The sequence below is a fragment of the Drosophila subpulchrella genome, chromosome 2L (genome assembly GCF_014743375.2).
Source record: "Drosophila subpulchrella strain 33 F10 #4 breed RU33 chromosome 2L, RU_Dsub_v1.1 Primary Assembly, whole genome shotgun sequence".
Lineage (NCBI taxonomy): Eukaryota > Metazoa > Arthropoda > Insecta > Diptera > Drosophilidae > Drosophila > Drosophila subpulchrella.
In genome coordinates this window covers 7272884-7295677 of record NC_050610.1, presented here as the reverse complement: position 1 = coordinate 7295677, position 22794 = coordinate 7272884, and the positions used below count along the sequence as shown (strand labels likewise).

Here is a 22794-nt window from a genome sequence, read left to right as displayed (position 1 = left end):
GTCCGTCTGTCCGTCTGTCCGTCTGTCCGTCTGTCCGTCTGTCCGTCTGTCCGTATGAACGCTGAGATCTCGGAAACTATAAGAGCTACAATACTGGGATTAGGCACGCAGATTCCTGAGATTCCTGCGCAGCGCAAGTTTATTTCAAAAGAGTGCCACGCCCACTCTAACGCCCACAAACCGCCCAAAACTGTGGCTCCTACAGTTTTGACGCTAGAACAAAAATTTTAACTGAAATGTATTGTTCTCATCAATACCTACCGATTGACCTAAAAAAAAGTTTGCCACGCCCACTTTAACGCCCACAAACTTCAAAAAATCGTAAATATGAACGCGGATATCTCGGAAAATATCAAAGATAGAGAAACGGGATTTCAGATTTAGATTCCGTAGGCTTGAGCGCAGCGCAAGTTTATTACGCGAATATGCCACGCCCACTCCAACGCCCACAAACCGCCAAAGTCTGTGGCGCCCACAATTTTCATGGTAGATAAAAAATTTAAACTGAAATGTTTTGGTCTCGTCAATACCTATCGATTGATTTAAAAAAAACTTTGCCACGCCCACTCTAACGCCCACAACGCTTAAATCTGTCTACCGCCGGTAGGTGGCGCATTTGCTGCTTGCATATCTCAATTTTCCTTTGGTCCCTTTAGCTGAGTAACGGGTATCTGATAGTCGAGGTACTCGACTATAGCGTTCTTTCTTGTTTTTTTTCATATCTCCAAAAGCTGAAACTGATCGAATTACATTATTATATAATTTTATGAATACGAACATATTAATTATTGTTATGAAAAAAAAAAACTTCTTCGCTGATATCAAAGCAACATATCACTTGAGCAATGGTAAAGAAAGTAAATCTGGAGGTTTCCTTTGGTTTTTTTAATTTTTAATTAATTACTTTCTGTTTATTTGAATATATTAAATACATGTTTTATTTTAGGCAAGCTGCTTCGCATTCCTTTAATGAATCAAAATAGTTTGGAGTTGCGCCACACCCTCCATAGATGAAGTCAGTACATTTTTTGTCCTTAAAGGTCACGGCGGAAAAAGCGGCCCTGCACAACCCGGTGTCAGAAGGAAGAGCGTCACACTTTTCTACAGAGGTAAAAATAAATATGCAATGCTAATTTAAAGTTCCGCGATTTGTACCTTTGTTGTGAGCCAGAGCAAAAGTGAAAAGAGTCACAAGTGAGAAGGCAGTAAAAATAATTTTGTAGTTCATTTTGTACCGTTTTTTTATAGTCGCTGCGAGCTACTAAATAATCGAGCTGTTGTGGTTAAAGTTAAGACTTACTTACATTTCACGAAAACAAGTAATTCAATTAAAGTGTTAAGCAATTATAAAAGGTTATACAATATTTTCGGATTGTTGTAAGTTAGGTCCATGCCAAACTTGACATACAAAATAAACTCCATTTTTTTTTGTTTATGGAGAACATGTTTGACTTCATGTCCAACCTTAGCATGATCCACGTTTTATACATGAGTGCTTCCCATAAGGATAATTTGGTAATTTCGGAACATCGCAAGCTACTTCGCAGTGGTACTTAAACAAAAATAAATTCGGAGTGCCTCCACATCCACCGTATAAGATTCGCTGACACTTTTTGTCCTTAAAAACCCACCTCGCAAGATCTGCCATGCAATATCCCGATTCGCTAGGGGGGGCATCACACTTGTCTAAAATCAAATTATTATTCTTGGAATATAGGACTTATTGAATGTTTGTAGTTTCTCACTTTTATTATAGGCAAGCGATAAAGAACAAAAGCCTACGAAATCTAGGACAATGATTATTATTTTGTAGTTCATTTTGTAGCACTTTTTTCAAGTGGCTTTCAGTCACTAAGTAATCGCTGTATTTGAGGATTAAGAAGCCCGTGTCTAACAGTTAAGCCCGAAATTTAAATTAAACTGTAACTAAACTGATTGCTATTGTAGAAATTATAATAATTTTTTTTCAACAGTTAATGCGGGTTTGATGAAAAACAATATCAAAATTAAGTTTTTGGTGTTGTTGATGCTTTGGATGTTCTGGATGCTGTTGATGTTGTGTGCTTGTTTTTCCTTGTAGTATGTTTGTTTTTGTGTTTGTGCTCTGTATGTTTATGCTTTGATTTTTTACTTAAACAATCTCTTTTGCATTTATATCTAAATAAAAATATGTTTGGAGTGGCTCCACATCCACCATAAGTCATTCGCTGACATTTTTTATCCTTGAAGACCCACCTGTGAAGATGAGACTTGCAGTCCCCTTTAACGCTGGGTTTAGCATCGCATCGCTCTTAAAATAAATAAGTTTTGTAGGTTATTGCAATAAGTTGTCGATTTTAAATTCGTACCTTTATTGTAGGCAATGGTTAGAGTGAAAAAAGCCACGCAAACTAGGACAATGATCATTAATATAGAGCCCATTTTGTGACGTCGTATTTTGATTGTTGCGAGCTACTAGATAACTGCAATATTATAGCTTGAGAAATGCCAAATTTACGGTAAAAAAATAATAGAATTAAAGTGTAACTAATTCAATTTTAAATGCCATTGTAAAGAAACTATATTTTTAATTACTTTAAATAAATAATTTTCTACTCCACAAAGCATTGCAATTTTTGTTCCCACTAGCTATGGCGTGCTCGTCCTAGCACCTTTCGAAAAATATAATATATGACCAAAGATATTTAAATTAGTTGTTTAAAGATATTTTAATTGATATTGAAACGTAACTTTGACGTAGGCAATAGTTGTAGAGCAAAAGGACACAAGAACTAGGGTAAAGATAATTAATTTAAATTCCACTTATACAGTCTTAAGCTGTTGGCCTTTAGCTGCCGAGTAATAAAATCATCCATTTAAAATAAGTGTAAACTATCAAATTATAATGTCATTTTAGAAGGTAGGTTAATTGTAATAAGTAATCTAAACCCTTTTCAGGCTTGAAAAAAAAATTGTTGTGGTTCTTGACTGCAAGCTAAATATATTTTGATATGATATACGAAATATGTGGACTGGTATGGTCTAAAACATCAATCATCAGCCATCGCTATAGCGTTTTTATGGATATAAAATTGAATTGATCGTTATTTAAAATACCAGCAGTTACAAGAGTAGCAGTACTCCGTATCGTATACCTGTAAGCGAAAAATCAGTTGGCATATGACCACTAACACTCGGCGCCTGACCACATTCACCGACCCATTGACCCATAAACTGGCCGGCCCATACCGACATGGCTGGGACTTTATTGATTCGCCATTATGTTTTTACATTTTGGCAGCCGAAACAGATTTTTAATGTCCCCTAAATCCATTTTGTTGGCCTCAATGGGCCAGCCAGTGGGGCATATTCGCAATTTGTATGTCCCTGTACGTTAAGCGCGACTCTATTTACACTGGTTACTGTGGTCAGTTTGGGTTGATATGTACTTTTGTCGGGTTGCACCATACTGGGCTAGTAATAGTATACTAAATTTGGGATACTTTAAGCGGTTTTTAGATATGCAAATATGTTGTTCACTGATGACGGGAGTACTAAGTAGAGTATACGACACCGGAAGTTCATGGGAGTCGCCTCATATAAGAAGAATACAAAAACAAATTAATAATTACTTGAAATTTAAAAATTTTTAAAAATCAAACATTTTAGAAACGGAAATGTTATAATATCGATAACTTATAAGCACCTCCTTAATCCATATTTTATTCCGGTGATATTATCTATTAATTCTATAGATTAAATCCGTAAGGAATACCAAGATACAAAGCACAGTGAAAAGACAGATTCGAAAAGCCATCCAATAGGCAGGCGCTGTATTTCAATTTGAACAGGTACTCAAGCCCAAACACAAAAAAAGCGAGGGAGACATTTGTGCGGAGAGTTATTTATATGGGGATATATGTATTCGAGTTGCCTGTTCTTCCAATAAGCCATTGATACGTTAATGTATGTCCTGAACCCACTCCCGTTCTCTGTGTGTGCTTACGTGTGCATGTGCAAGTGTGTTTGTGTCAGCTTAAGTTGGCTTTTGAAGGATTTGTAGGAGTGAGCGCCGTGCCATGTTTATTTCCTGCCGGGAGTAGCGGGATTGCATTTATGAGGGTATTACGCATACGCACGGTTGGCTGTAAGCGGTTTTTCGCGTTTTATGACTGCAGCAAAGTCAAAAACAGTTATTTATGAGCCTGTTATGAAAATTAATAATTAGCTGGGCCAAAAAAAGGTTAATCTTTGGGGATAAGCAAATATGGGATTCCCAAAAATAAATATTTATTATATTGCACGACTGAGCAGGTCCTTTGTGATTACAATAATAAGCTGCTTGTTTAAAGAGGTCAATAGTGACTATGCACTTAAAGACCTCTTTCAATTCCCATGTCACTCATTAATTAAACAAACATAATCCAATCCAATACACAAGAAGCAGAAACTATTGAGCGTAAACTTTGACCCCAAAAGACTATTGTTGTGTGTCCTTTGTGAAACGAATAGGCTTATCAAGCTCAAGACCCCTATAAATGGCCATCCCCCACAAGTACATTCAGTTCATTAACTAGACAAAGAAGGACACATACATGGACGACCACCCTGAATTGAAATCTATTGACAATGTAATTAATGGAAACTGAAAACAATTCGGGGCCAACGTGCAAACATCAGCAACAGGATCAGCATCTACAAGCAGGCAACACAAAGGTCCTGTTGTCTCAATGCAAATACCCACAAACGTGACACGCCCCCAGCATCTCGATTTATCGTGGCAATTTCTACTCGCAATGTTTATTAGAGCCCCGAAATCGAAATACAAACATGAACCAAGCAAATATTTATATTTGACATTTTAGACAAATGCGCGACACAGCTGGGGAGAGGCCGGAATTCGATTTCACCCCGAGCTAATCCCCCCGAGAGGTGTCACCAGTTGGATCAATCAAATCAGGCAATGAGCCATATGGAGCACAGTCACCCACAAAAGTGTGGGGCACACATCTGTGCGGCATCGGATTTCAGCAAAACTGTCAGACTAAAATCCACATCCACACGAAAAAGGACCATTGTTCCATGCGGTGACTGGCATGTGTGTGTGCATAATGAGTGAAATCCCATCCGCATGCAAATGTGATTAATTACAGGTGCAGGCAGTGAGGAGAGTATGCCCTGAGGTGAACCAGGAATACGATATGATATTGCCACTCTAAATCGATATACTATATATTAGCCAAAGCCCAAAGCCACAACGTAAACAAGCAGCGACAGGACAACCACAACAAGTCAACATCAAGTTTCCAGTCAAAAGAAAACTCTTCAAGTCTTTGTAGACATTTCTGTTTTGCCAGGCGAAATCAAAAGACAAAAGTTCTTCAAAAACCGCGCTCGAAACTTCTTCAACTTTGGCCGCAGAACGAAAAGCAGCAACAACCACAACAAGGAGCAACATTAACGGCAGCCAAGTGAAATGACAACAGCAATCGGCGCTCATAAAGTTCAGAAAGTTATGTTGTTATATTATACAGATATCGGTTGTTGGTTAAGGCCATTCCTCCCGCCATCCATCCACTGCTTCGACCATCCTCATTCATAGGAGAAAGTTTTATGTTTCTTTTCGAGAATTGATGTTGAAGGCTGTCAGCCGAGGCGAAGGCCATTGACTGCGGTTTTTAAAGTCAAAGCCACCGAAAGGGAAAATTTCCCCCAAGTTGACAATGGAAATGGGATAAGAATCGAAGCGACAGGCGGGGGCAGGCTGAATAGAAAGTGAGTTTCGCAGGTGTTTCCATTGTTATATAATATCATTACCGCTTCTTGGAAATTACTGAGAATGAAAGGTATCAGGAATTTGTAGGTAAGGAAATGGATAACGTGAAATATACACAATTTATCGCATTAGCCGACAGGTTCTCCTAAATATATGCAGAAAGTTAAAATTATTTTGTATTAAATGAAATTTTCCCATAAAAAAAAGAAGTTATCACACAATATATTTTGTTAGATATATCTAAATATTATTTAATGTATACTATCGAAGAAAGGAAAAATTTTACTCATACACTAATTTTTTGTACAGCAAACAGAACAGAATAAATGGATATAACCGTGAAATTACTGAGAACCGCCAATGAAAAAATCAATGATGCCAAAATAGTTTTGGGAAACATTCCAGTTTTAACGAGAAGTCAAACCATATTCGTTTGTGAAAGCTAATAAGCGGAATACGAGCATACCAAACATTGGACTGTTTCTGAGAAATCGCTAAGTGGTAATGAAAATACGTATAGCGTGGAAATATCCATTCCCATTCAGTTTGCATTAACCACAGCCAACACTCGGGACCGACCATAAATATTTCATATATCGTTGCTTTTCGCCAGCAATTAGATTGCCGCAGTGCCAAATTTCGAGGAAAGTGAAGCGGAAGAGAAAGCGAAAACGGAAAACTGAACCCCACTCAGTCCGGAAAAATAATTTTCAATTTCATTTATGAAAGCAAATAAATTTTTCAATTGGTTTTATTCAGCCATTTTTAACCCCTTTCAGGCGCCCACTCTGCTTTCACTTTCTTTTTGGGGCTGTGAAACAAATAGACATTCCGAAGGGCCAGAAACAGACAAAATCAACTTCTTATAAAGCTGCTTTCGTTTGGGAATCCTTTTTACTTTCCGTATGTTTTCCCCTTCCGCCCATTGCCCAATAAAAGCCTGCTCAATGCCCGGCCCACGTAGAGGCCGTAAAGTGGGGCGTGGCCAAGGTGTTTACCTACCCGCCCACCTTATTCCTGCCAGGGACATTTAATAAGCAGCCTAAGCGAAGGCTCAACACCGAAACTCTCTCGAGAAACTTGACTTGGCGGCCCAGGGAAGTTGCGCTTGTGGTCTGTGCATATTTCATACCTCAACGGCAGCTAATACCCGAAAACTCTGGCTAAAGTCTGTCGTTTGTGGGACCAACTTTAAAGACACGCACTGTTTAGCCAGGTCGAGAATCGACTCGGTTGTTATGGCCTTGGGAAGAGAGAGCAACAGCTTTTCCGAACCTCATTTCGGAGGAATGCTTCCGGTTAAATGCTTGCCGTTTACCATACTATTGAAGACCCTAAATATAGAAATAAGATAACCAAAGCTTAAAAATTATATTAAATTGTATTACACACCTTAAAGAATTTAATATTAATATGGAATATTATATTTTTATAGACCCATCGAACATTATAAAATATTTTAATTAATTTTGTTGTTTTTGTGAAAAGATATATACCTCACTTTTGTTCTAAAGAAATAAGAGCATCAATAAATAAACATTGTGTATCAAGAACATTGTTTTTGACGGCTGGAAAGCCGAAACCGTTCAATGTCATGATGAAAATAAATTATTTAGAAGAGGTATCTTAAAGCCGGCTATCGCCCATATATCTCTGAGAAGCGTTTGGCCGTGTGTGCTGAATTCGAAATTAGTTTCGCTCGGATGCGAAATTATGCCGACTTACCATTCATTTTCCCCCAGCAAGCTTTATCGACAAACGAATTTTCCTCTGCGAAATGCTCGGCTCAATCTCGTTCTGTCGTTTCTTTTGCGTTTGAAGTGCGCGGGCTTTCAATAAAAAATAAAAATATTTCATTTTGCATTAGCTTGACAGAGGGTAGAAGACAAAGAGCCAACAGAGGAATATCGAAGCTGTACTCGAGGCGCCTTCAGGTTAAATAAGGCCAAGAGAATGTGTGCACAAATTGGCTGTCCATTTGCGTCTCCTTTGTTCATAATTAGATTTCCGTTTCTCTAACTCTAAAAAATTTTACCATCCTCTCAACTTTTTCATTGCTGCCCAAGGCAGTTCCTGTTTAATTGGCCCAATACTCTTGCTATTCTCTGGAAAGTTCGCCATTGGAATTTTGAATAATAACTCACAAACAATTTAAATGTGCCCTACAGAACCCTTGACTTTGGCATTTTAAAGTGGACCCAAGAATCTTGTTTAAGGTCTTTATTGCGTTTCACATTAAAGGGATACATTTCCTTGTTTTATACCCTCTGACTATCTGCTAAACTTGAGATGTGATCATTAAAACCAAATGAAATTCATGAGACCGCCTCAACTTTGAAATTATTGCCCAACATTAATTTTTTCCTAGGGACTGCTTCCTGAAGACAAAACTTTTCGATGTGGCAAAAGAGAAAAAACGAATAGCACAAGACAGCCAAACAATTTCTAATTGCTCTCCAAGGATTCTCTGGTGTCCCCCAGGATGCTGGTTATTTACATAAAAAATGATTTGCAACAAATTAAAAATTGCTCAGCTGGGAGGCCTTCACATCGAAAGTCGCTGCAAACAAACGACATTTCTAACCGTTTAATTAGGAACATTTTTCAAGGAATTGATAGAGGATAAACAAATGGAAGCACAGTTTGCAAAGTGTCAGTTAATAGCGGAAAACGGAATAGAAATAGTCAGTTTGGGCCATTCCAAGTTGTCTTCACTGTGGCCAGAACTTTACAATCTTGACAGGGCTTTCCTAATTGTTCCTCTGAGCAGCTCGACCCCCTAGTTGGCCACCTCCTGTTGCTGTCAATAATTAGAGCTGGGAATTTCCTCCGTTTCCTTGGGTTTTCCCAAATAGATTCCGGTCTCCAGGCCGGCACGCGGATTACTCGGAACGTGGCTGCTAAGCGCCTCTAATGCCACTCGACTGCCAGGAATGGGGCAAAAAGGAGCTCACTTCCGGCCGGTTTGAGTGTAGGTTGGTCCTTTGTTTTGTTTTTGGGACCAGTTAGCAGGCGCTGGCCATTTCTTTTCATTATTTTCCCCGGCCTTCGAGTTGACTTATGTACGTTGCTGCCCATTGACTTCGCACATGGTCCTAGTGGAAAATCACACAGGCATTACTGTGTTTTTGGTAAAAAAAAAAGTATTTATTGAATCAAATTATTTTCGTGGGTCTTAACTATTTGGGCCATCATTATTTGATTGCAACGGAACTTTTTTAATTAGCTGAAAATGTAATTAGTTTATATATATAATTACTTTACAGACATCCAATTACAATACATTCCTATTGAACTCTTTAAAGCAGGAAATACTAATGCCAAACTAGTTTGGTTGAAGTGAACTCCCTTTAATTATATGACCCATTATCATATTAATTGCATTTCCCCCAATCATAAATAATAATTTCATTCGATGCATAATTTATTGAAAAATCTCTTCGCTGTGAATCGCATAAATTAAAGTCAAACAATTGACAGCCAAGGTAAAAGCGTGAAGCGAAAGGGAAATTTCATAAATAACACGTCGGATGACAATCTATGCTAATTTAAATTAATGCGAAGTGAATTTACGGCAATGAATATTAAAGGGTAATAATATTTAAGGTACTGATCAGTGGGTGAATAAATTGTTTTTATAAAACGAAATAATAATCGAGAAAACCAGGTCCTCGCTTAATTAGAAGCGAAATAAAATTATCTAATAATATGCAAATGCTGCTTCCCAACAATTAGGAACAAAAGGAGCAACAAAATCAACATTTACAATGTGTGAATAAAGAGCAATACTGATAAATTTATGTATGCCACATTCTTGCACACGCAATTATTGCGCCAACTTGAATGGTTGTGGCAGAAAATCTTGGAAATTGCCACACATAATTATGTAAATGAGTTTTCCACCCCAGCTCCGCTCGATTGGTGGTTCCGAATGGGGGTATGGGTGCTGTAAAGACACATTTTAATTACCAAGAAAATGTAAATTAACCAACAAGAGACGGCAAACAGACAAACAGGCTGCAGCAACATGCCGCGGCTAACAGCAAAAGGCCATAAAACCCGAATCTCATACGCAGGATACGTGTGTGTGTCTGGGTGTGTGTCTGTTTTCCTGCCCCTATGTGTGTGTAAAAGTTTGTCGCCCCCTGCAAATGGCTGCGCATCTGTGATAACTCCACCCCCGGGCCCCCAATCCTAACTCCCCCAGCAGATCCCAGCCATGAAAGGGACACAAAAAAGCATTTATGATAATAAAAATGAAATTTAAAGCATATTTAGGGATGTAGGGTCACGGCCCGGACTAAGCAGCTTTAATGCATCTGTTCCCCGTCACTGGCCCCCCATAATTATGGGAAAGTATATAGGGGGATTCTATGGGTTCCGGGAAACTGTCACATCCACAGCTTTACACGCCCCATTAGAACTTTGACAGTTTGACAATTTGCAAACTTTTTTTCTCACACATGCCTAATTGATTGAATTGCAACTTAGTTAATGTGTCATGTATTTATTAGAGTAATTGAAGTTCAAATAAATATTTTAAATGAAGTGTAACCAGTCATGAATGGGCCAATACAATAAGGCTTTGATTGCATATTATCATAACCTTTAATTACTTCATCTGCGTATGTGCCATATTTTTTTAATGGAATATGGCATATTAAATTGTTAATTAAGCTACTTGAATTTTTTGCTTCCGCAGAAATATTTTCAATTTATCTGCAACCATCGCTTCCGATTTCAATTGCAAATAGTTGAGTGCTTCGTCTGTTTCACTAGCACACAGAAAAAAACCGCCAACCGCTAAATAATTTAAATCAATTAACAGCGCAAAAACAACTGCAACACCAGTGGCAGGAGCAGGGCTTAACAGAAACAATTAAATAATTTAAACTAAAACCGTTTAAGTCATTAAATCAGTTGGCGGAAAAGCAGGGCGAAAAGGGCAGCGAACTGGGCCAACGAAGCACTTTTATCAGCATGAAAATTGTAAAAATATGCAAAATAGTGTGCAGAAAAAACTGCATTGCAGTTAGGGAAAAACTTGGGGTAAATGACAAAAAAGGACATTAGATATCGGGGCAGTAGGATGAGTAATAGCTGGAAAATTAGTTCAACTTAAGGCTTAATTGGTCATCGGGGTGGCTTGCAAAATGCCATCTAATTTGGCTGGCTCAAGGGTCAAGCTGTCAAGTGAAAATCGAACCCCGAATTCAGGGCCCTACGTTCTGGTTCGTTGTCAAAGGACCGACCTCTTTTTTCCCCCCACTGCCAAAACCAACCAGCAGCTGGGGAAACATCCTCTGTGTGTGTGGGGGACTCCATATAACAATAACCATTCTCGGCCCACACAGCCAAACGCACAGAAACCCAGGACTTTGTGCGCTTATGCTGCATGCCAGGACATAGATAATGTATACGCAGTGTGGTACGGAGTCTCACTCGGCACCACTGGCATGTCAATCAACAACTGTGCAACTTGTTCGGTCTGTTGTTCTTGCACTGCCTGAACTGTGAGGTGGGCCAGTCGGGCAATGGGAAATTGAGTTTGCAGTCCCTCCAAAAAAAAGGGGAAAAAATACAAAAGGCAAGAGCGTTATGTCCTTAAAGTTGTATCACCCGGCAGGGCACTCTCCATTCACTTTTCCCTCCCCGAATTATTTTGTTGTTTCATTTCTCCTCTGCGTCACGCATCTCTGGCAATTGGCAGGCACACAAAAATCAATTGATAACAGGTGGCGTTGGCACAGGAAACGGCCCCCTTTGCAAAGAGGAAAAGAGTCAACGGCCCAACCTGAGACAGGCATAAAAATCGTTATGAAAACACATAAAAATTTAAAAATTCTCCGGCCCTGTGTGTATGTTTTCTTCGCAGGAAAATGCTCGGGGCGGCATCACTTGTGTGTTGATATTAAGCTAAAAGGGCCATTAGCTATAAAAATACTTAAGATGGAAATATGCGCAATGCCGCGGGGCATTCGAGTGGCAGAAAAAAAAAGAAGAAGGCATAAGTCGCTTCAGATGGAAAAGAAATGCTGGGGAGCCAAACGACTCGGCAAACTGTCACCGAAGTTGTCAACAGCAGAGGCAGTGAGATTGGATTGCGAGTGTCGGCAGGTGCGGCAGGTGGGCACAGGTACAGGCACAGGTAATGTAGTGAAATGTGCATATATAGTTTACTTATATTTTATCTGGCAATGGCATTAACATCTTGGCACCACTGCGTATGCGTAATGTGTGCGGCAAGGCTTGTGTTAACCACCAGATTTTAGATGCAATGGACCTTAAGTTATTAGTAAAAGGGTGAGGTTTCCATTTAAATCATTAAATTGTCAAAAGCATACCAATTACTCGAGAGTAGTGTCTGTTGTGGTCGGCAGGTCAAATATGTAATAACAACTTTGTGACACGCCAAACTGGCGAGGAAAGAAAACAATTTAAATGTTAAATACATTTATGCAAATTTGGCCGCAGACCAAAATCGCTAAATTGCCTTCAATTGCGCGCATTTAAGGACATTCAATTTACTTTTAAAAGCCAGAATACTGTTTCTCGAAAAATTCCCTGGGGTTCAGCGGCAGCGTTTTCAATTAAACTTTTTGCATAGCATTTAATAAGTCCGCATAGTTTAAAAGCCGGGTCGGTTTAACATTCTGGGTGTTGGTGCAGGCTCTTTTCTGAGGGACCCACATGTTTGCCTTACCCTAGTTCACTTGGGTCTGCCCAGAATGAGGAAGCTTTTCCGACTGCAGCTTCTGAGAGACAAGTGATTTTCCGAGGTGAGCATGCGCCGTGCAGAATGGGAAATGAAATTGAAAGAGATGCTGAGAGCCTCCAGAGTTGGACTAACTCCAGTTTATATTTCCTGTTTACACTACCCAAAAATGTTAAATTTGTTTAAAATTTAAATTTGTTTTTATGACTACACAGAAAGAAATATTCAAGTACATTGTTCTTGAATTGAGAATATTCGTTCTCAATATTAAAACAAAATAGTGAGAAGAGAAAAAAAAACGAGCAAGATGAAAACATTTTCAACTTCAAAAATGTTGTTTTGTTTTTAAGAATCTTTTTTAACTCAGATAACAACGTCAGAATTATATCTATGTAGGTTAGTGCTTAATATGTTCCTATCTATATTATAATTTATGTGTATACAAATTTTAAAAACTTTATTAGTCTTAACCTTTTCTCACCCTGCTTACTGCCTATAATATCATACAAAAAGTTTAATATTTCAATAAAGTTTAATTTTGTTATAACAACCACATTCCTTAAACGTTATTTATTAACAAAATTGATTGACGATGGAATCGAGACCTTCGTTAGATAGTTTCTCGAAGTAAAAATGTTACTGTACAATTTAAATAGATAAAATTATCGTAAACCGGTTACAAACCTTTAGGTAATGGCTTATTTTATCCTGCTAACTACCATAAAAAAAATTGTGACCATCAATTAACCCGTCATTACTTGAACTTTCCAAACACTTGATTGGTTATTAGGCCACTTGAACCTGCAATAAGGTAAAACTAACTGAAAGTGCCGCCGGACTGACAATCAATTTGGCAATTCCGGCACATTAAATGCCGGTCAGGTAGTCCCCGATGCACTCTCCGCTGCTCCTGGTGGCCACAAACACTCCGTGATGTCAGCAATTAACAGAGTCTAATCAGGGTAAACCCAGTTACCTGTGGCACAAATGATTCACTAATTGTCATTAGGGCAACGGCTCCAGACCCTGGATGCAGTGCGGTCCAGGCCGGTCCAGAGCAGAGCAGTCGGATCCGTTTTGTTCGGTTCGGTCATTAAAAGAGAAAACAAACTTAATGCCTGACTAATGCCCAAGCAGAAGAGCAGAAAGCCGGAGGAGGAACAGGAAAAGGAGCAGTCACGGTGGCAAAGTCGAGCAAATAACCAACAAGCGTCGCCATAATGATAACAATGTGGAGTGCTCCCCCGACTGCAGGTGCTGTTCCAGCCAAAGCCATTAACACTTAGAGAAATAAGTGGAGAGAAATAAATAAACAATATATTTTCCACGTACCCCATTTACTCTACAAACAATCTGGATCACAATATGATATTATCAACTTAATCACAATTTCCTTACATCTTGTTAAGATACGATTTTTTCTAAGAGTGTCTCAAGTAGTTGTACAACCAATAAAACCATTAGAAATGACAGAAATTGCATTGGAGCTGGCATTTTAAGGGGCCAAAGCGGATTTACACACGCGGAGCTGCAGGCAGTGAATCGCACGTGGGCTTATCCTGCCCGGCAATGTCCTGTTTCCTGCTCGTCCTGGCCACCAGGTGTCCCCAGTTATGTGACCTGCTGCGTGCCGAAGTGCGCTCGTGTGCTGGTGACTTGTTATCCCGGGCATTAAATTGTTTGTACATGCAACAGACAAGACAACACGACACAAAAGGAACAGGAGGCGGGCTATAAGTCAGCCTATTTGCTTGATAACAATAACAAAAGCTCTAACAAGGCATGTGAGTTCAGGAGGAGGTGCCGTGCCATGAATGATGGTAACTCTACACTGGGTCTGGAGTTCTGTCAGAGCTTTAAAGTAGCTTTTGTACATAAGGGATTATGGAGTTGACTCTCGAGAGTATGCTTAAATCAATATTCCATTAAAACAAATAAAGGCTGCCAAAGTTGGGTCTCAAAACTTAACAAAAGATATCAGATTAAATAATGCCTACAACAGAAGATACTTAAAATTTAGACTTCAATATAAGACTTCAGTGACTAAATTATAACTGGTTTTACTTTCAGAAGATTAATATTTCAATACTCTGTCTTTAATTTATTATTTCATTTTTATACATAGTTGTCTGAATTATAAAAATTTTTAAAAATTAATGAAGGGTTCTAATCTCATAAAAGCTGTTATTGCTCTTTAGCACCTTTGAACTCAAACAAAAGACCAACTTCTCCAATTAGCCACACCCCAGGTAACACTAATAGTCACCCCATTAGCCATTCTTTGAGCTTATGCAAGGCTCTTTAAGTGTCTGCCACAGGAATTCGTATTGGCATGACAAATTATCTGCACTCCTTTGATAAAGCCACATCTCCGAAAACATTCCTCAAATACGAGACAAGTTCGGGGGAGTTGCCTCCGGAATCCTTGAAGTCCTGCGAGTCCTGGCTGCCAGGTACTGCCACGCCCACTTATGGAGGTGTGCTCTTAGTTGAGTTTCACTGGAGCGTGAAATATTTTATTGCCGATATAAATCTTGTTTATGCTCGGAAAGAATAAGAATGAAACTTGGCCAGAGGCAAGGATGCCAGACACTCCCGCTCCTTTATTTTCCTTCCTTGTTTTTTTTTGGTCCTGACTGAGTTGATGTTTTTATCGGCAAAACCAAAACCAAAACCAAAAAATTCGATTTAACTTAATCGAATCTGAGGCCCCGTAGAGTGTGATTCAATTCTTGGCTTGCCTAGACACTTTTCCCCAATATGTCGCCATTGTCAGACAAGTAGGTCGGAAAATCAAGGGAAGAGGAGAAAAACTGGGGGAGGGGAGAGGCGAACTCAACTGGTAGAGAGCAGCAGAGGCCATAGCAGTGCAAAATTGGAAAGTAAATGTGAAAATCGTGTTTTAAATGCTTTCAACGTCAGGCCAATGCGATGGCAAAACACTTTCGACACTTTGGCATTTATCAAGTTTGGATCCGGCTGACAAAACAATTTAAAATTTGTTGCCTCGGCAATGCCGAACTAATTGAAATGTTTGCCCGGGTCAAAGTAACACACACATGAGGACAGGATACTTCGAGAGTCCTAGAGAATAAAGTTTTGCCTGTCGTTAAGGAAGGCCGAGAGTGCTCAGGCGGCATATTGTGCGATTGTTGTTTCAAGTGCCGGAGAAAGGTGAAAGTTTTCAAGTGACTGTTCTATTTATATTATTTGTTGTCCAAAGCAATCAGGAGATGATGCTTCTAAATTAGAAATAAATTATCTTTCTTATATTAATGTCACAGGTTAGTTCTTTCTTGAAAGTTTTTAAGTGCCCATTCAATTTTTTTAAGGTGGAGAGCAATCAGATGAAAATAAAATATAAGTTAATTTATGCGATTGTTGTTTCAAGTGTCAGAGAAAGGTAAAAGTTTTTAAGTGTCTGTTCTATTTATATTTTTTGTTGTTCAAAGCAATCAAGAGAAAAGATGCTTCCAAATTAGAAATAAATTTATTTTCTTATATTAATGTTACAGGTTAGTTCTTTCTTGAAAGTTTTAAAGTGCCAGTTCAATGTTTTATTGTGGAGAGCAATCCGATGAAAATAAAATACTATACTTACTATATATTGTGGATACCATTTGAAATTCCTTCTTTTTTCTATGCTTAAATATGAAAATGAAAATAAAATACTATACTTATTATATATTGTGGATACCATTTGAAATCCCTTGATTTTCCTATCCTTATTCACTTCTTTTGATTAAATAATATCCAAACTGGCTTGCTCATCCCTTTCTTAATCAACATATAATAATATACCCCACATCTGTTGCGAGAATTAATTTTCCTGATGCTTTAAATTAACTCGGCTAAAGACCACGACTAACCAGCTTAAAATGCGCTCATTAAGAGTCGCTCGACCGCAGGCCAGATGGAAATGAAGTCCTTTTCCCTTTCTCGATTCCAGATTTTTCCTTTTTTTTGCGCAATGTCATTTGCTGCTCATGAGCGTGTTGAAACTGCGTGGAATGCAAATGTCGCAGGCCATGAGGCAGCTCAGTTTTTCCGCTTTTCCTTCTCTAATCCAGAGCTTGCAGCAAATGAAAATGCTTATAAATTATGCAAGGTGTTTTTCGTTTGTGGGTGGGAGGACATCTGGCGGACAGAGGACATCGGACGGCGGACAGCAGACATTGTCATTGTGTTCATCCTTCATTTGGCAGGACTTGCTGCACTCCCCTTGGTGGGGGAAAGCAGGAGAAAGGGGAGAAAGTGACGAGGGGCCGTGTTGATTCTGGCAGTGTTGTTGTTCTCCTAATAGCTGCGAGCATTGACTTTTGTTTGTGTTTGTGGCTTGTCACCAAACAGGACCAAAGCCTCGTCTTTGGCAGGACTCAGATGAGGGGGAGGTGGAGGTGGCGGGGCAGCTGACAAAGAGTTGTCAGATTTGCATCACAAAGCAAGCATCCTGCGGCTGGTTTTTGGCAGCTGGCCTTAAAACTGCTTAAAGCTAAAACGTCCCATTTTAGAATATATTGCAAATTAGGTAAACCCCAGCTGGCGCACTCCTTCTGCATTCAGGCCTCATTGACTTTCTGCATTTCAATTAATGCAAATTCGGAGCAGACCGATCTAAAAGATTGTTCTCCCCTTGCACGAACAACTGCATTGCGCCCAAGTGCACGGGAAGAAACGATTTTTCTGAAATAAGAGATTTTCTGAAATCTCAAAAAATTCTTAAATAAAATGTTTAATTCGGTCCCTGAAATTTATAAGATTGAAGGTTATTAAGTTTTACTCAAACTTTCTTTAAGATTCAGATCTTGCAACATGGGTTGAACTTTAAGGATTAAGAAACCAATCTGATATTAGTTTTTAAAATGTTGTTTACAAGAAATATAGTATTACATTACCTTAGTTATTTTGTGCTTTATCTTACTAGTTTGGAATTATACAGCTTTAGTTTTAGCCATAATACAAAATAATCCAGGTAACATCCAATTAATATATTCGCAAAACCTAAACACAATATCCTTATTCTTCTGGTTTACAAATCATGGTTTTTCTGGAAATATGTTTGTTTTTCCCTGAGTGCAGGCCCTGCGACAATTAGCGTGATTTTCAACGGCTGAGGGAGCCGGGCGAGTGAAAGTGGGAAAAGCTGTCCGGAGCGAAATGCAAATCAAGCGATGCCTGCACCAAAACGACACACAAACAAATCGCCAACTGCCGCAGTGCCGTCCGTATGTCGGCCTGTATTTCGAATGCCACAGAGTTGCAACAATTCCAGCGAATTCAATTTGTCTCCAGGGAAGGGCAGGGTTCGTGGAGGAGGTGAAGGTGGAGCGGAACTGATGGAACTGCCTTTGACAAGTCGCTCCACCAGCGTCACGTAAAAAGCCCCCGGATGCAGCTCCGTTTACTGGTCCTGGGCTCCTTGTTCCCGCCTGACACGTGTGCAACATGCAGCTCATGACAGACAACTTTGTTGCTGGCACAGCTCATTTTTGCAGGGTGTGTGGGGGATATTGGACTGGACCCATAATAATAAAATAAATTAAGAACATTTATAAAGCCGCACAGCATTTTATATTGCTTTAGAAAAATGTCTACCCTCTTTAAGAAAAATACTTAAAATCTGTAATTGTTATACTCAATAAAAAAGAGACTTTACATTTCAAAATAATAATATCATTCAGTACATTTGCCTTATTCAGGGTCCTGTATTAATTTTTCTGGGAAAAGAAAAACCTTTTTACTCAGTACTTGAGCCCTTTACAGAGACTTTTTATGTCCTCAACTATTCACATTTTAATTTCAGAGTCAGTATCAGGGAAGGGGAAAGAGCATATAATCTGCAAAAAAGGGAACCTTTCAGGTAGCAACAAAAAACTTTTCATGGCTAAAACTTTTACGCGCACGATTTGACAAGTCAAGCTGGTTGTTGCTGCTACCATCTTCAGCCGAAGTTGCTTGCCACATGTTTCCGGTCCCCGGTGCACCCACTTCCCCTAACACACTTTACTCCGTGCATTTGGTTACCAAGGCAGACCCAAAAACCAATAGTTTGGGGTTCCACCAGCTTCCTATTCACCTTATGTTGAACACTTTTTAATGTTTACACGGTGGCCCAGAGACTAAAGAAATGAAATTATATTATAATCTATTAAAAAATGTATTTATAATTAATTACGTATATAACGTACTAAAGGAAAATTTAATATGACAGTAGAATGACTTTTCTATTGCTCGAATTAAGTAAAATATGATAAAATGATTAATTTGCGAATTTTATATTGGGATAGCCTAGACCTTGTTTTATGGTAAACAATTTTGGATCCTCTGTTCAATCAGTTTTTAGAAATATAATATAATAAATCAACTAAACTACTGAGATGACAAAAATAAAACTAAATTTTGAATATCTTTAGAAAAACACCAAAACAAACAAATCTCTTTTATTGTCAGGTTTATTTAAACTTTATGGAGATTTGGAACGTGACAAATCTGCAAATCAAAAAGTTTAAGCTTTAGTTAAACTTTGGGGAAACCGTAGTGGGATTTAAGGATAATAGGTACCCTAGTAGCATATGTATATGTACCACATATGAGGGGTTTTCGATGGCAGACCCACGATTCCTCTCGTTTGCCCCTATCTTAATTTGCGTGCGTGCGTGTTGTGTGAGTGAGCGAGTGTGAAAAGTTCATTAAAGTTGCACGTGCGAAATTATATAAAATTTTAAGTGCATGACTTGCCCGCGTGTCTGATCCCAACTGCTCCTGGCTTCCTGCCACAACCCGAGGGCTAAGTGGAAGTGCAAATTATTTTCCCCAGACATTTTGCAGTTGTTTACGCTTAATTGCCGCCGCCATCGCAGTCATTACCTCTTCCTGAAGTGATTTATTATTTAACTGAAAAATAAGTATTTCCGTTGAGTGCATTTTTTTTTGGAGGTGCTTTCACAGTAAACGGAAGTTTAAATTAAGTAATTATTATTTTGTCTTAATCATCAGCGAGAAATGCTTTGTATTTTTAATGACCTGTGTAAATATTTATGCAAATCACCCTTCGCATGGATGATATTAAAAATATTTACTTTTTCAAGCACAATTCCCCAAACGCCAAAGTGACGCCACACCCAACCCGTTCAAATGTCAAGCGCACAATTTTGATTGATTTTTCTACACGAATGCTTTCAATTACTGGCCCCTATCTGACTTTCTCCACTGCCATCTCCATCACTATCCCTGCAAATGAACACATCCTTCTGTGTCCTACCCCCGAATACAATATCCAAAGTCATGCTGTGACACCTCCAGTCATGCCCGATTCTGACCCACGCCAACTTGTTGCATCCGAAATCAACTGTGATTCCCGCTTCACTGGAGAAATCAGTAATAAAAAAATTTCGAAGGGCCTCTGTCTCGCTCTTTCTCTCGCTTTCCATGGCCAAAAACTGCCGGTGACACTTACAAATTGGATTTTCGACAGCGGCAACAAGGCCTGAAGGACACGCCATTATCGCGTGCTGGCATAAAATCGCTTAAAAAGATATCCCAAATAAATAATGTCGCATGTAAATAACAACAAATCAATTTTTAAATAGACAAGATGAACCCGAACACGCACAAACAAAAATACAGGACCCAACTCCTGACAGCAATGAACCCTCTTCATCAGTAGGCCTAATGTGTGTAAAAATGTTTTTGAACAGTGGTGGGAAACAGTTTAGTAAATTTTAGACAAAAAGGATTTTTACTTTAAACAGGGCATGAAATTCCTGTATCTCAATTAGAGCCTTATCATAAAAAAACCCTGTACACATAAAAAAGTATTCGCCCCAAACTTTTGAAATTGGTATTAAATTTTGTATATTTAAATTCGGTAGTATACTTTATTTGAAGAACATTTTCTAAGCAATAATTTAAATAACAAATTTACATTGACTGAAAATATCTTAAGTTTAGGGCGAATACTATTTTTGAAAGTCGGATTTTTTAAACAGTTCGAATATTATTTAGAATTAATGTTTATTAGTTGATGAGTTAATTTTTCAACGTTGCTGTTAAACAGTAAACATTCGTAAAAAAAGTTTAAGATTTAAAGAAAATCGCAGCTTGTTGCCAATCATGGGACCCCTAGAATATTTCCTGGAAAAGTTTTCCACTTTGGTTGAAACACTGTGCCCCAGCCCGTGGCAAAAAGGTCTTTCTCCCTGTCAGAGCCAGGCACTTTCACTTGCCCGATGCCAATGGCTTTGATAGATTCAAGTTCACAGTGGGCCACCAGGTAGCCATTCATCTCCCAGCCACCCACTCATCACCGAACCACTCCACAAACGTCGGAGACGGCGACAGAGGCTGTTGGCTGACTTTTGGGGGGAACTGTGTAGCTGGGCTGTTCATGCGGTTCATTGACATGACCATCTAAGGACCTGGGCGATGGCCCAATTTAATTTTGATTAATTGCGGTAAATGTTATGTTAATTTGCTGCCACTTTTTTGGATGGCTGCCTGGGCGGCTGTCTGTCGACCGATTTTAGATAAGCGGCTAATGCGATACTATTAGTGGGCGGGTCGGTAAACTAATTTACTCCCAAAGCCTGTCACACATTGTGTTTGAGTCTTCCTTCGTGCGTGTGTGCCGATTTGTATGGGTTGACAAACACTAATTAATTGCAATGAGCTCCACTTTGAAGGGCGTGTCCTCCTACGCTTCGGCTCCTGCTGTTGATTGGAGCATGCTAATTATTCCGGGCCTGTCAATCACGTCGAAGCAAGTGGGTGAAACTGCACTTAAAGGTGATTGAATACCTTGTGTGCTCAAAGGATGCTTTAATTAGTTGAGGGTTTTTTATTGGGTTCTATGTAAAGTGAAGTGTTCCATAATATGTGGTAATTATAATAATAAATTATTATAATAAAGTAGGACTCAATAATCATACCTATGTATAATATGTTATGCTGACTTTGTTCTGTATTTCAAAGTTTTAATCGAATTCTTTATATAATGTTTAAGAAATTGAGTAGTTATCTGCAAATAAAATCTAGTTTTCAATAAAATCTTTCAAATTTGACAAGTACACTTTTCGGTAAATTTTTAAAATTATCGAAAAAGGGGGTATTTTATTAAAATGGAAAACCTGGCCGTGGGCCTGGCGGCCTTTTTCCAACTGATGGGCTGCTACTTTTTCTTTGCCCAGCCCGAGGATCGCTGCTCGCAGGCTCCCGACTTGGCCAGCTGGATCTTTCTGGTGGCCACCATGTGTTTCCTGTGGGATACCTCCATCTATCCCCGTCGATTTATGCACATGGCCCGCTTCTGGCGGGTTCTAATCGAGATCGTGGCTGGCATTTTCCTGGCCGAGGTGGGCACCATAATCATTTGGTGCGGCCTGGAAAGGTTCCTGTACAGCCTGACGGATCTGCTCCTGAATTTGACGCACAACGGCTGCCAGTCCTCGCCCTATGCATATTGGCTGTCGGGGCTAATTACCAGCTTGGTGGCTTCGGCGGTGTTGTGGTACGTCCTTGAAGCCACCGACGGGATGTACTACCTAATGAAGTTCGCCAGGGAGTTGGGCACCATCACGAAGGACATCTGGGGGATGCTGAGCTGCTATATCAATATGAGCATGCGGGATAGACGTCGGGCACTGAAGGTGTGCCAATTGGCTAGAAAAATGACCAAACGCCGGTCGTCGACTCGCAGATGTTGTCAACCGGAAGGAGATAGCTGTGACTGACCTGCTTCTATATATTTTTTCTATTAAATGTGTTCTGTTTCCCCTTTAAAAATAATTTTTCATCTGGCAATCTACAGCAATAACTCTTTTGGGAGAAAGGATGCAAAAGGGAAAAGAAAGTTCCGTGCCTTGGTTTTTTTACAGTCACACACAGTTGGCATTCAAGAAGCCAAAAGTGGGTCATCAGATTGTCAATTTCTAAGGGCTGCAGTGTAATAAAGACCAGCTGAAAATGTAAGATTTCGACAACCAGTAAGAAATCTTATATTCAAATACTTGCTTATAAAATTGTAATTATGCTGACACTTTATTCATTTATATTTTAAAATAAATACGTCACAAGTCGTTTTAAATCTTCCTCCAAAGTGATAACAAATTGAATCCATTTAATTCAAGTTATTACAGTTGTAATACGAACATTGTGTTGATGAAAAGTTCATGAACACCCCCCGAAAAAGAACAGAATAAGATGTCCCGATTATTCATCGAAAGGAGCATTACTCATACGCCCCGTCAGCCACACCCTCTAGAAGTGTGGCCATAACAAACACACACAGAAGGAAAAAACACGCTCAAGTACACACAGAAAAAGGCAG

At 39.2% G+C, this 22794-nt stretch overlaps 1 protein-coding gene and 1 long non-coding RNA gene across 2 annotated transcripts; one reads left to right on the top strand and one right to left on the bottom strand.

Annotated features, from left to right (window-relative positions):
- Nucleotides 1-885: 885 nt before the first annotated feature.
- On the bottom strand, nt 886-2010 carry LOC119547491. The gene is made up of 3 exons (XR_005219231.1): nt 1746-2010; nt 1156-1686; nt 886-1101 (listed from the first exon to the last, which is right to left on the bottom strand). It is a non-coding gene; the product is annotated as an uncharacterized LOC119547491 (long non-coding RNA).
- A 19501-nt stretch (nt 2011-21511) lies between these two features.
- LOC119547794 lies at nt 21512-22250 on the top strand. The gene has a single exon (XM_037854807.1). The coding sequence runs from the start codon at nt 21587-21589 to the stop codon at nt 22196-22198; it is 612 nt and encodes a 203-aa protein (XP_037710735.1). The 5' UTR covers nt 21512-21586; the 3' UTR covers nt 22199-22250.
- Nucleotides 22251-22794: the final 544 nt, after the last annotated feature.

Bases quoted from the DNA above. Each gene is read 5' to 3' on its own strand.
- LOC119547794 (XM_037854807.1), top strand. From the start codon at position 21,587: ATGGAAAACCTGGCCGTGGGCCTGGCGGCCTTTTTCCAACTGATGGGC.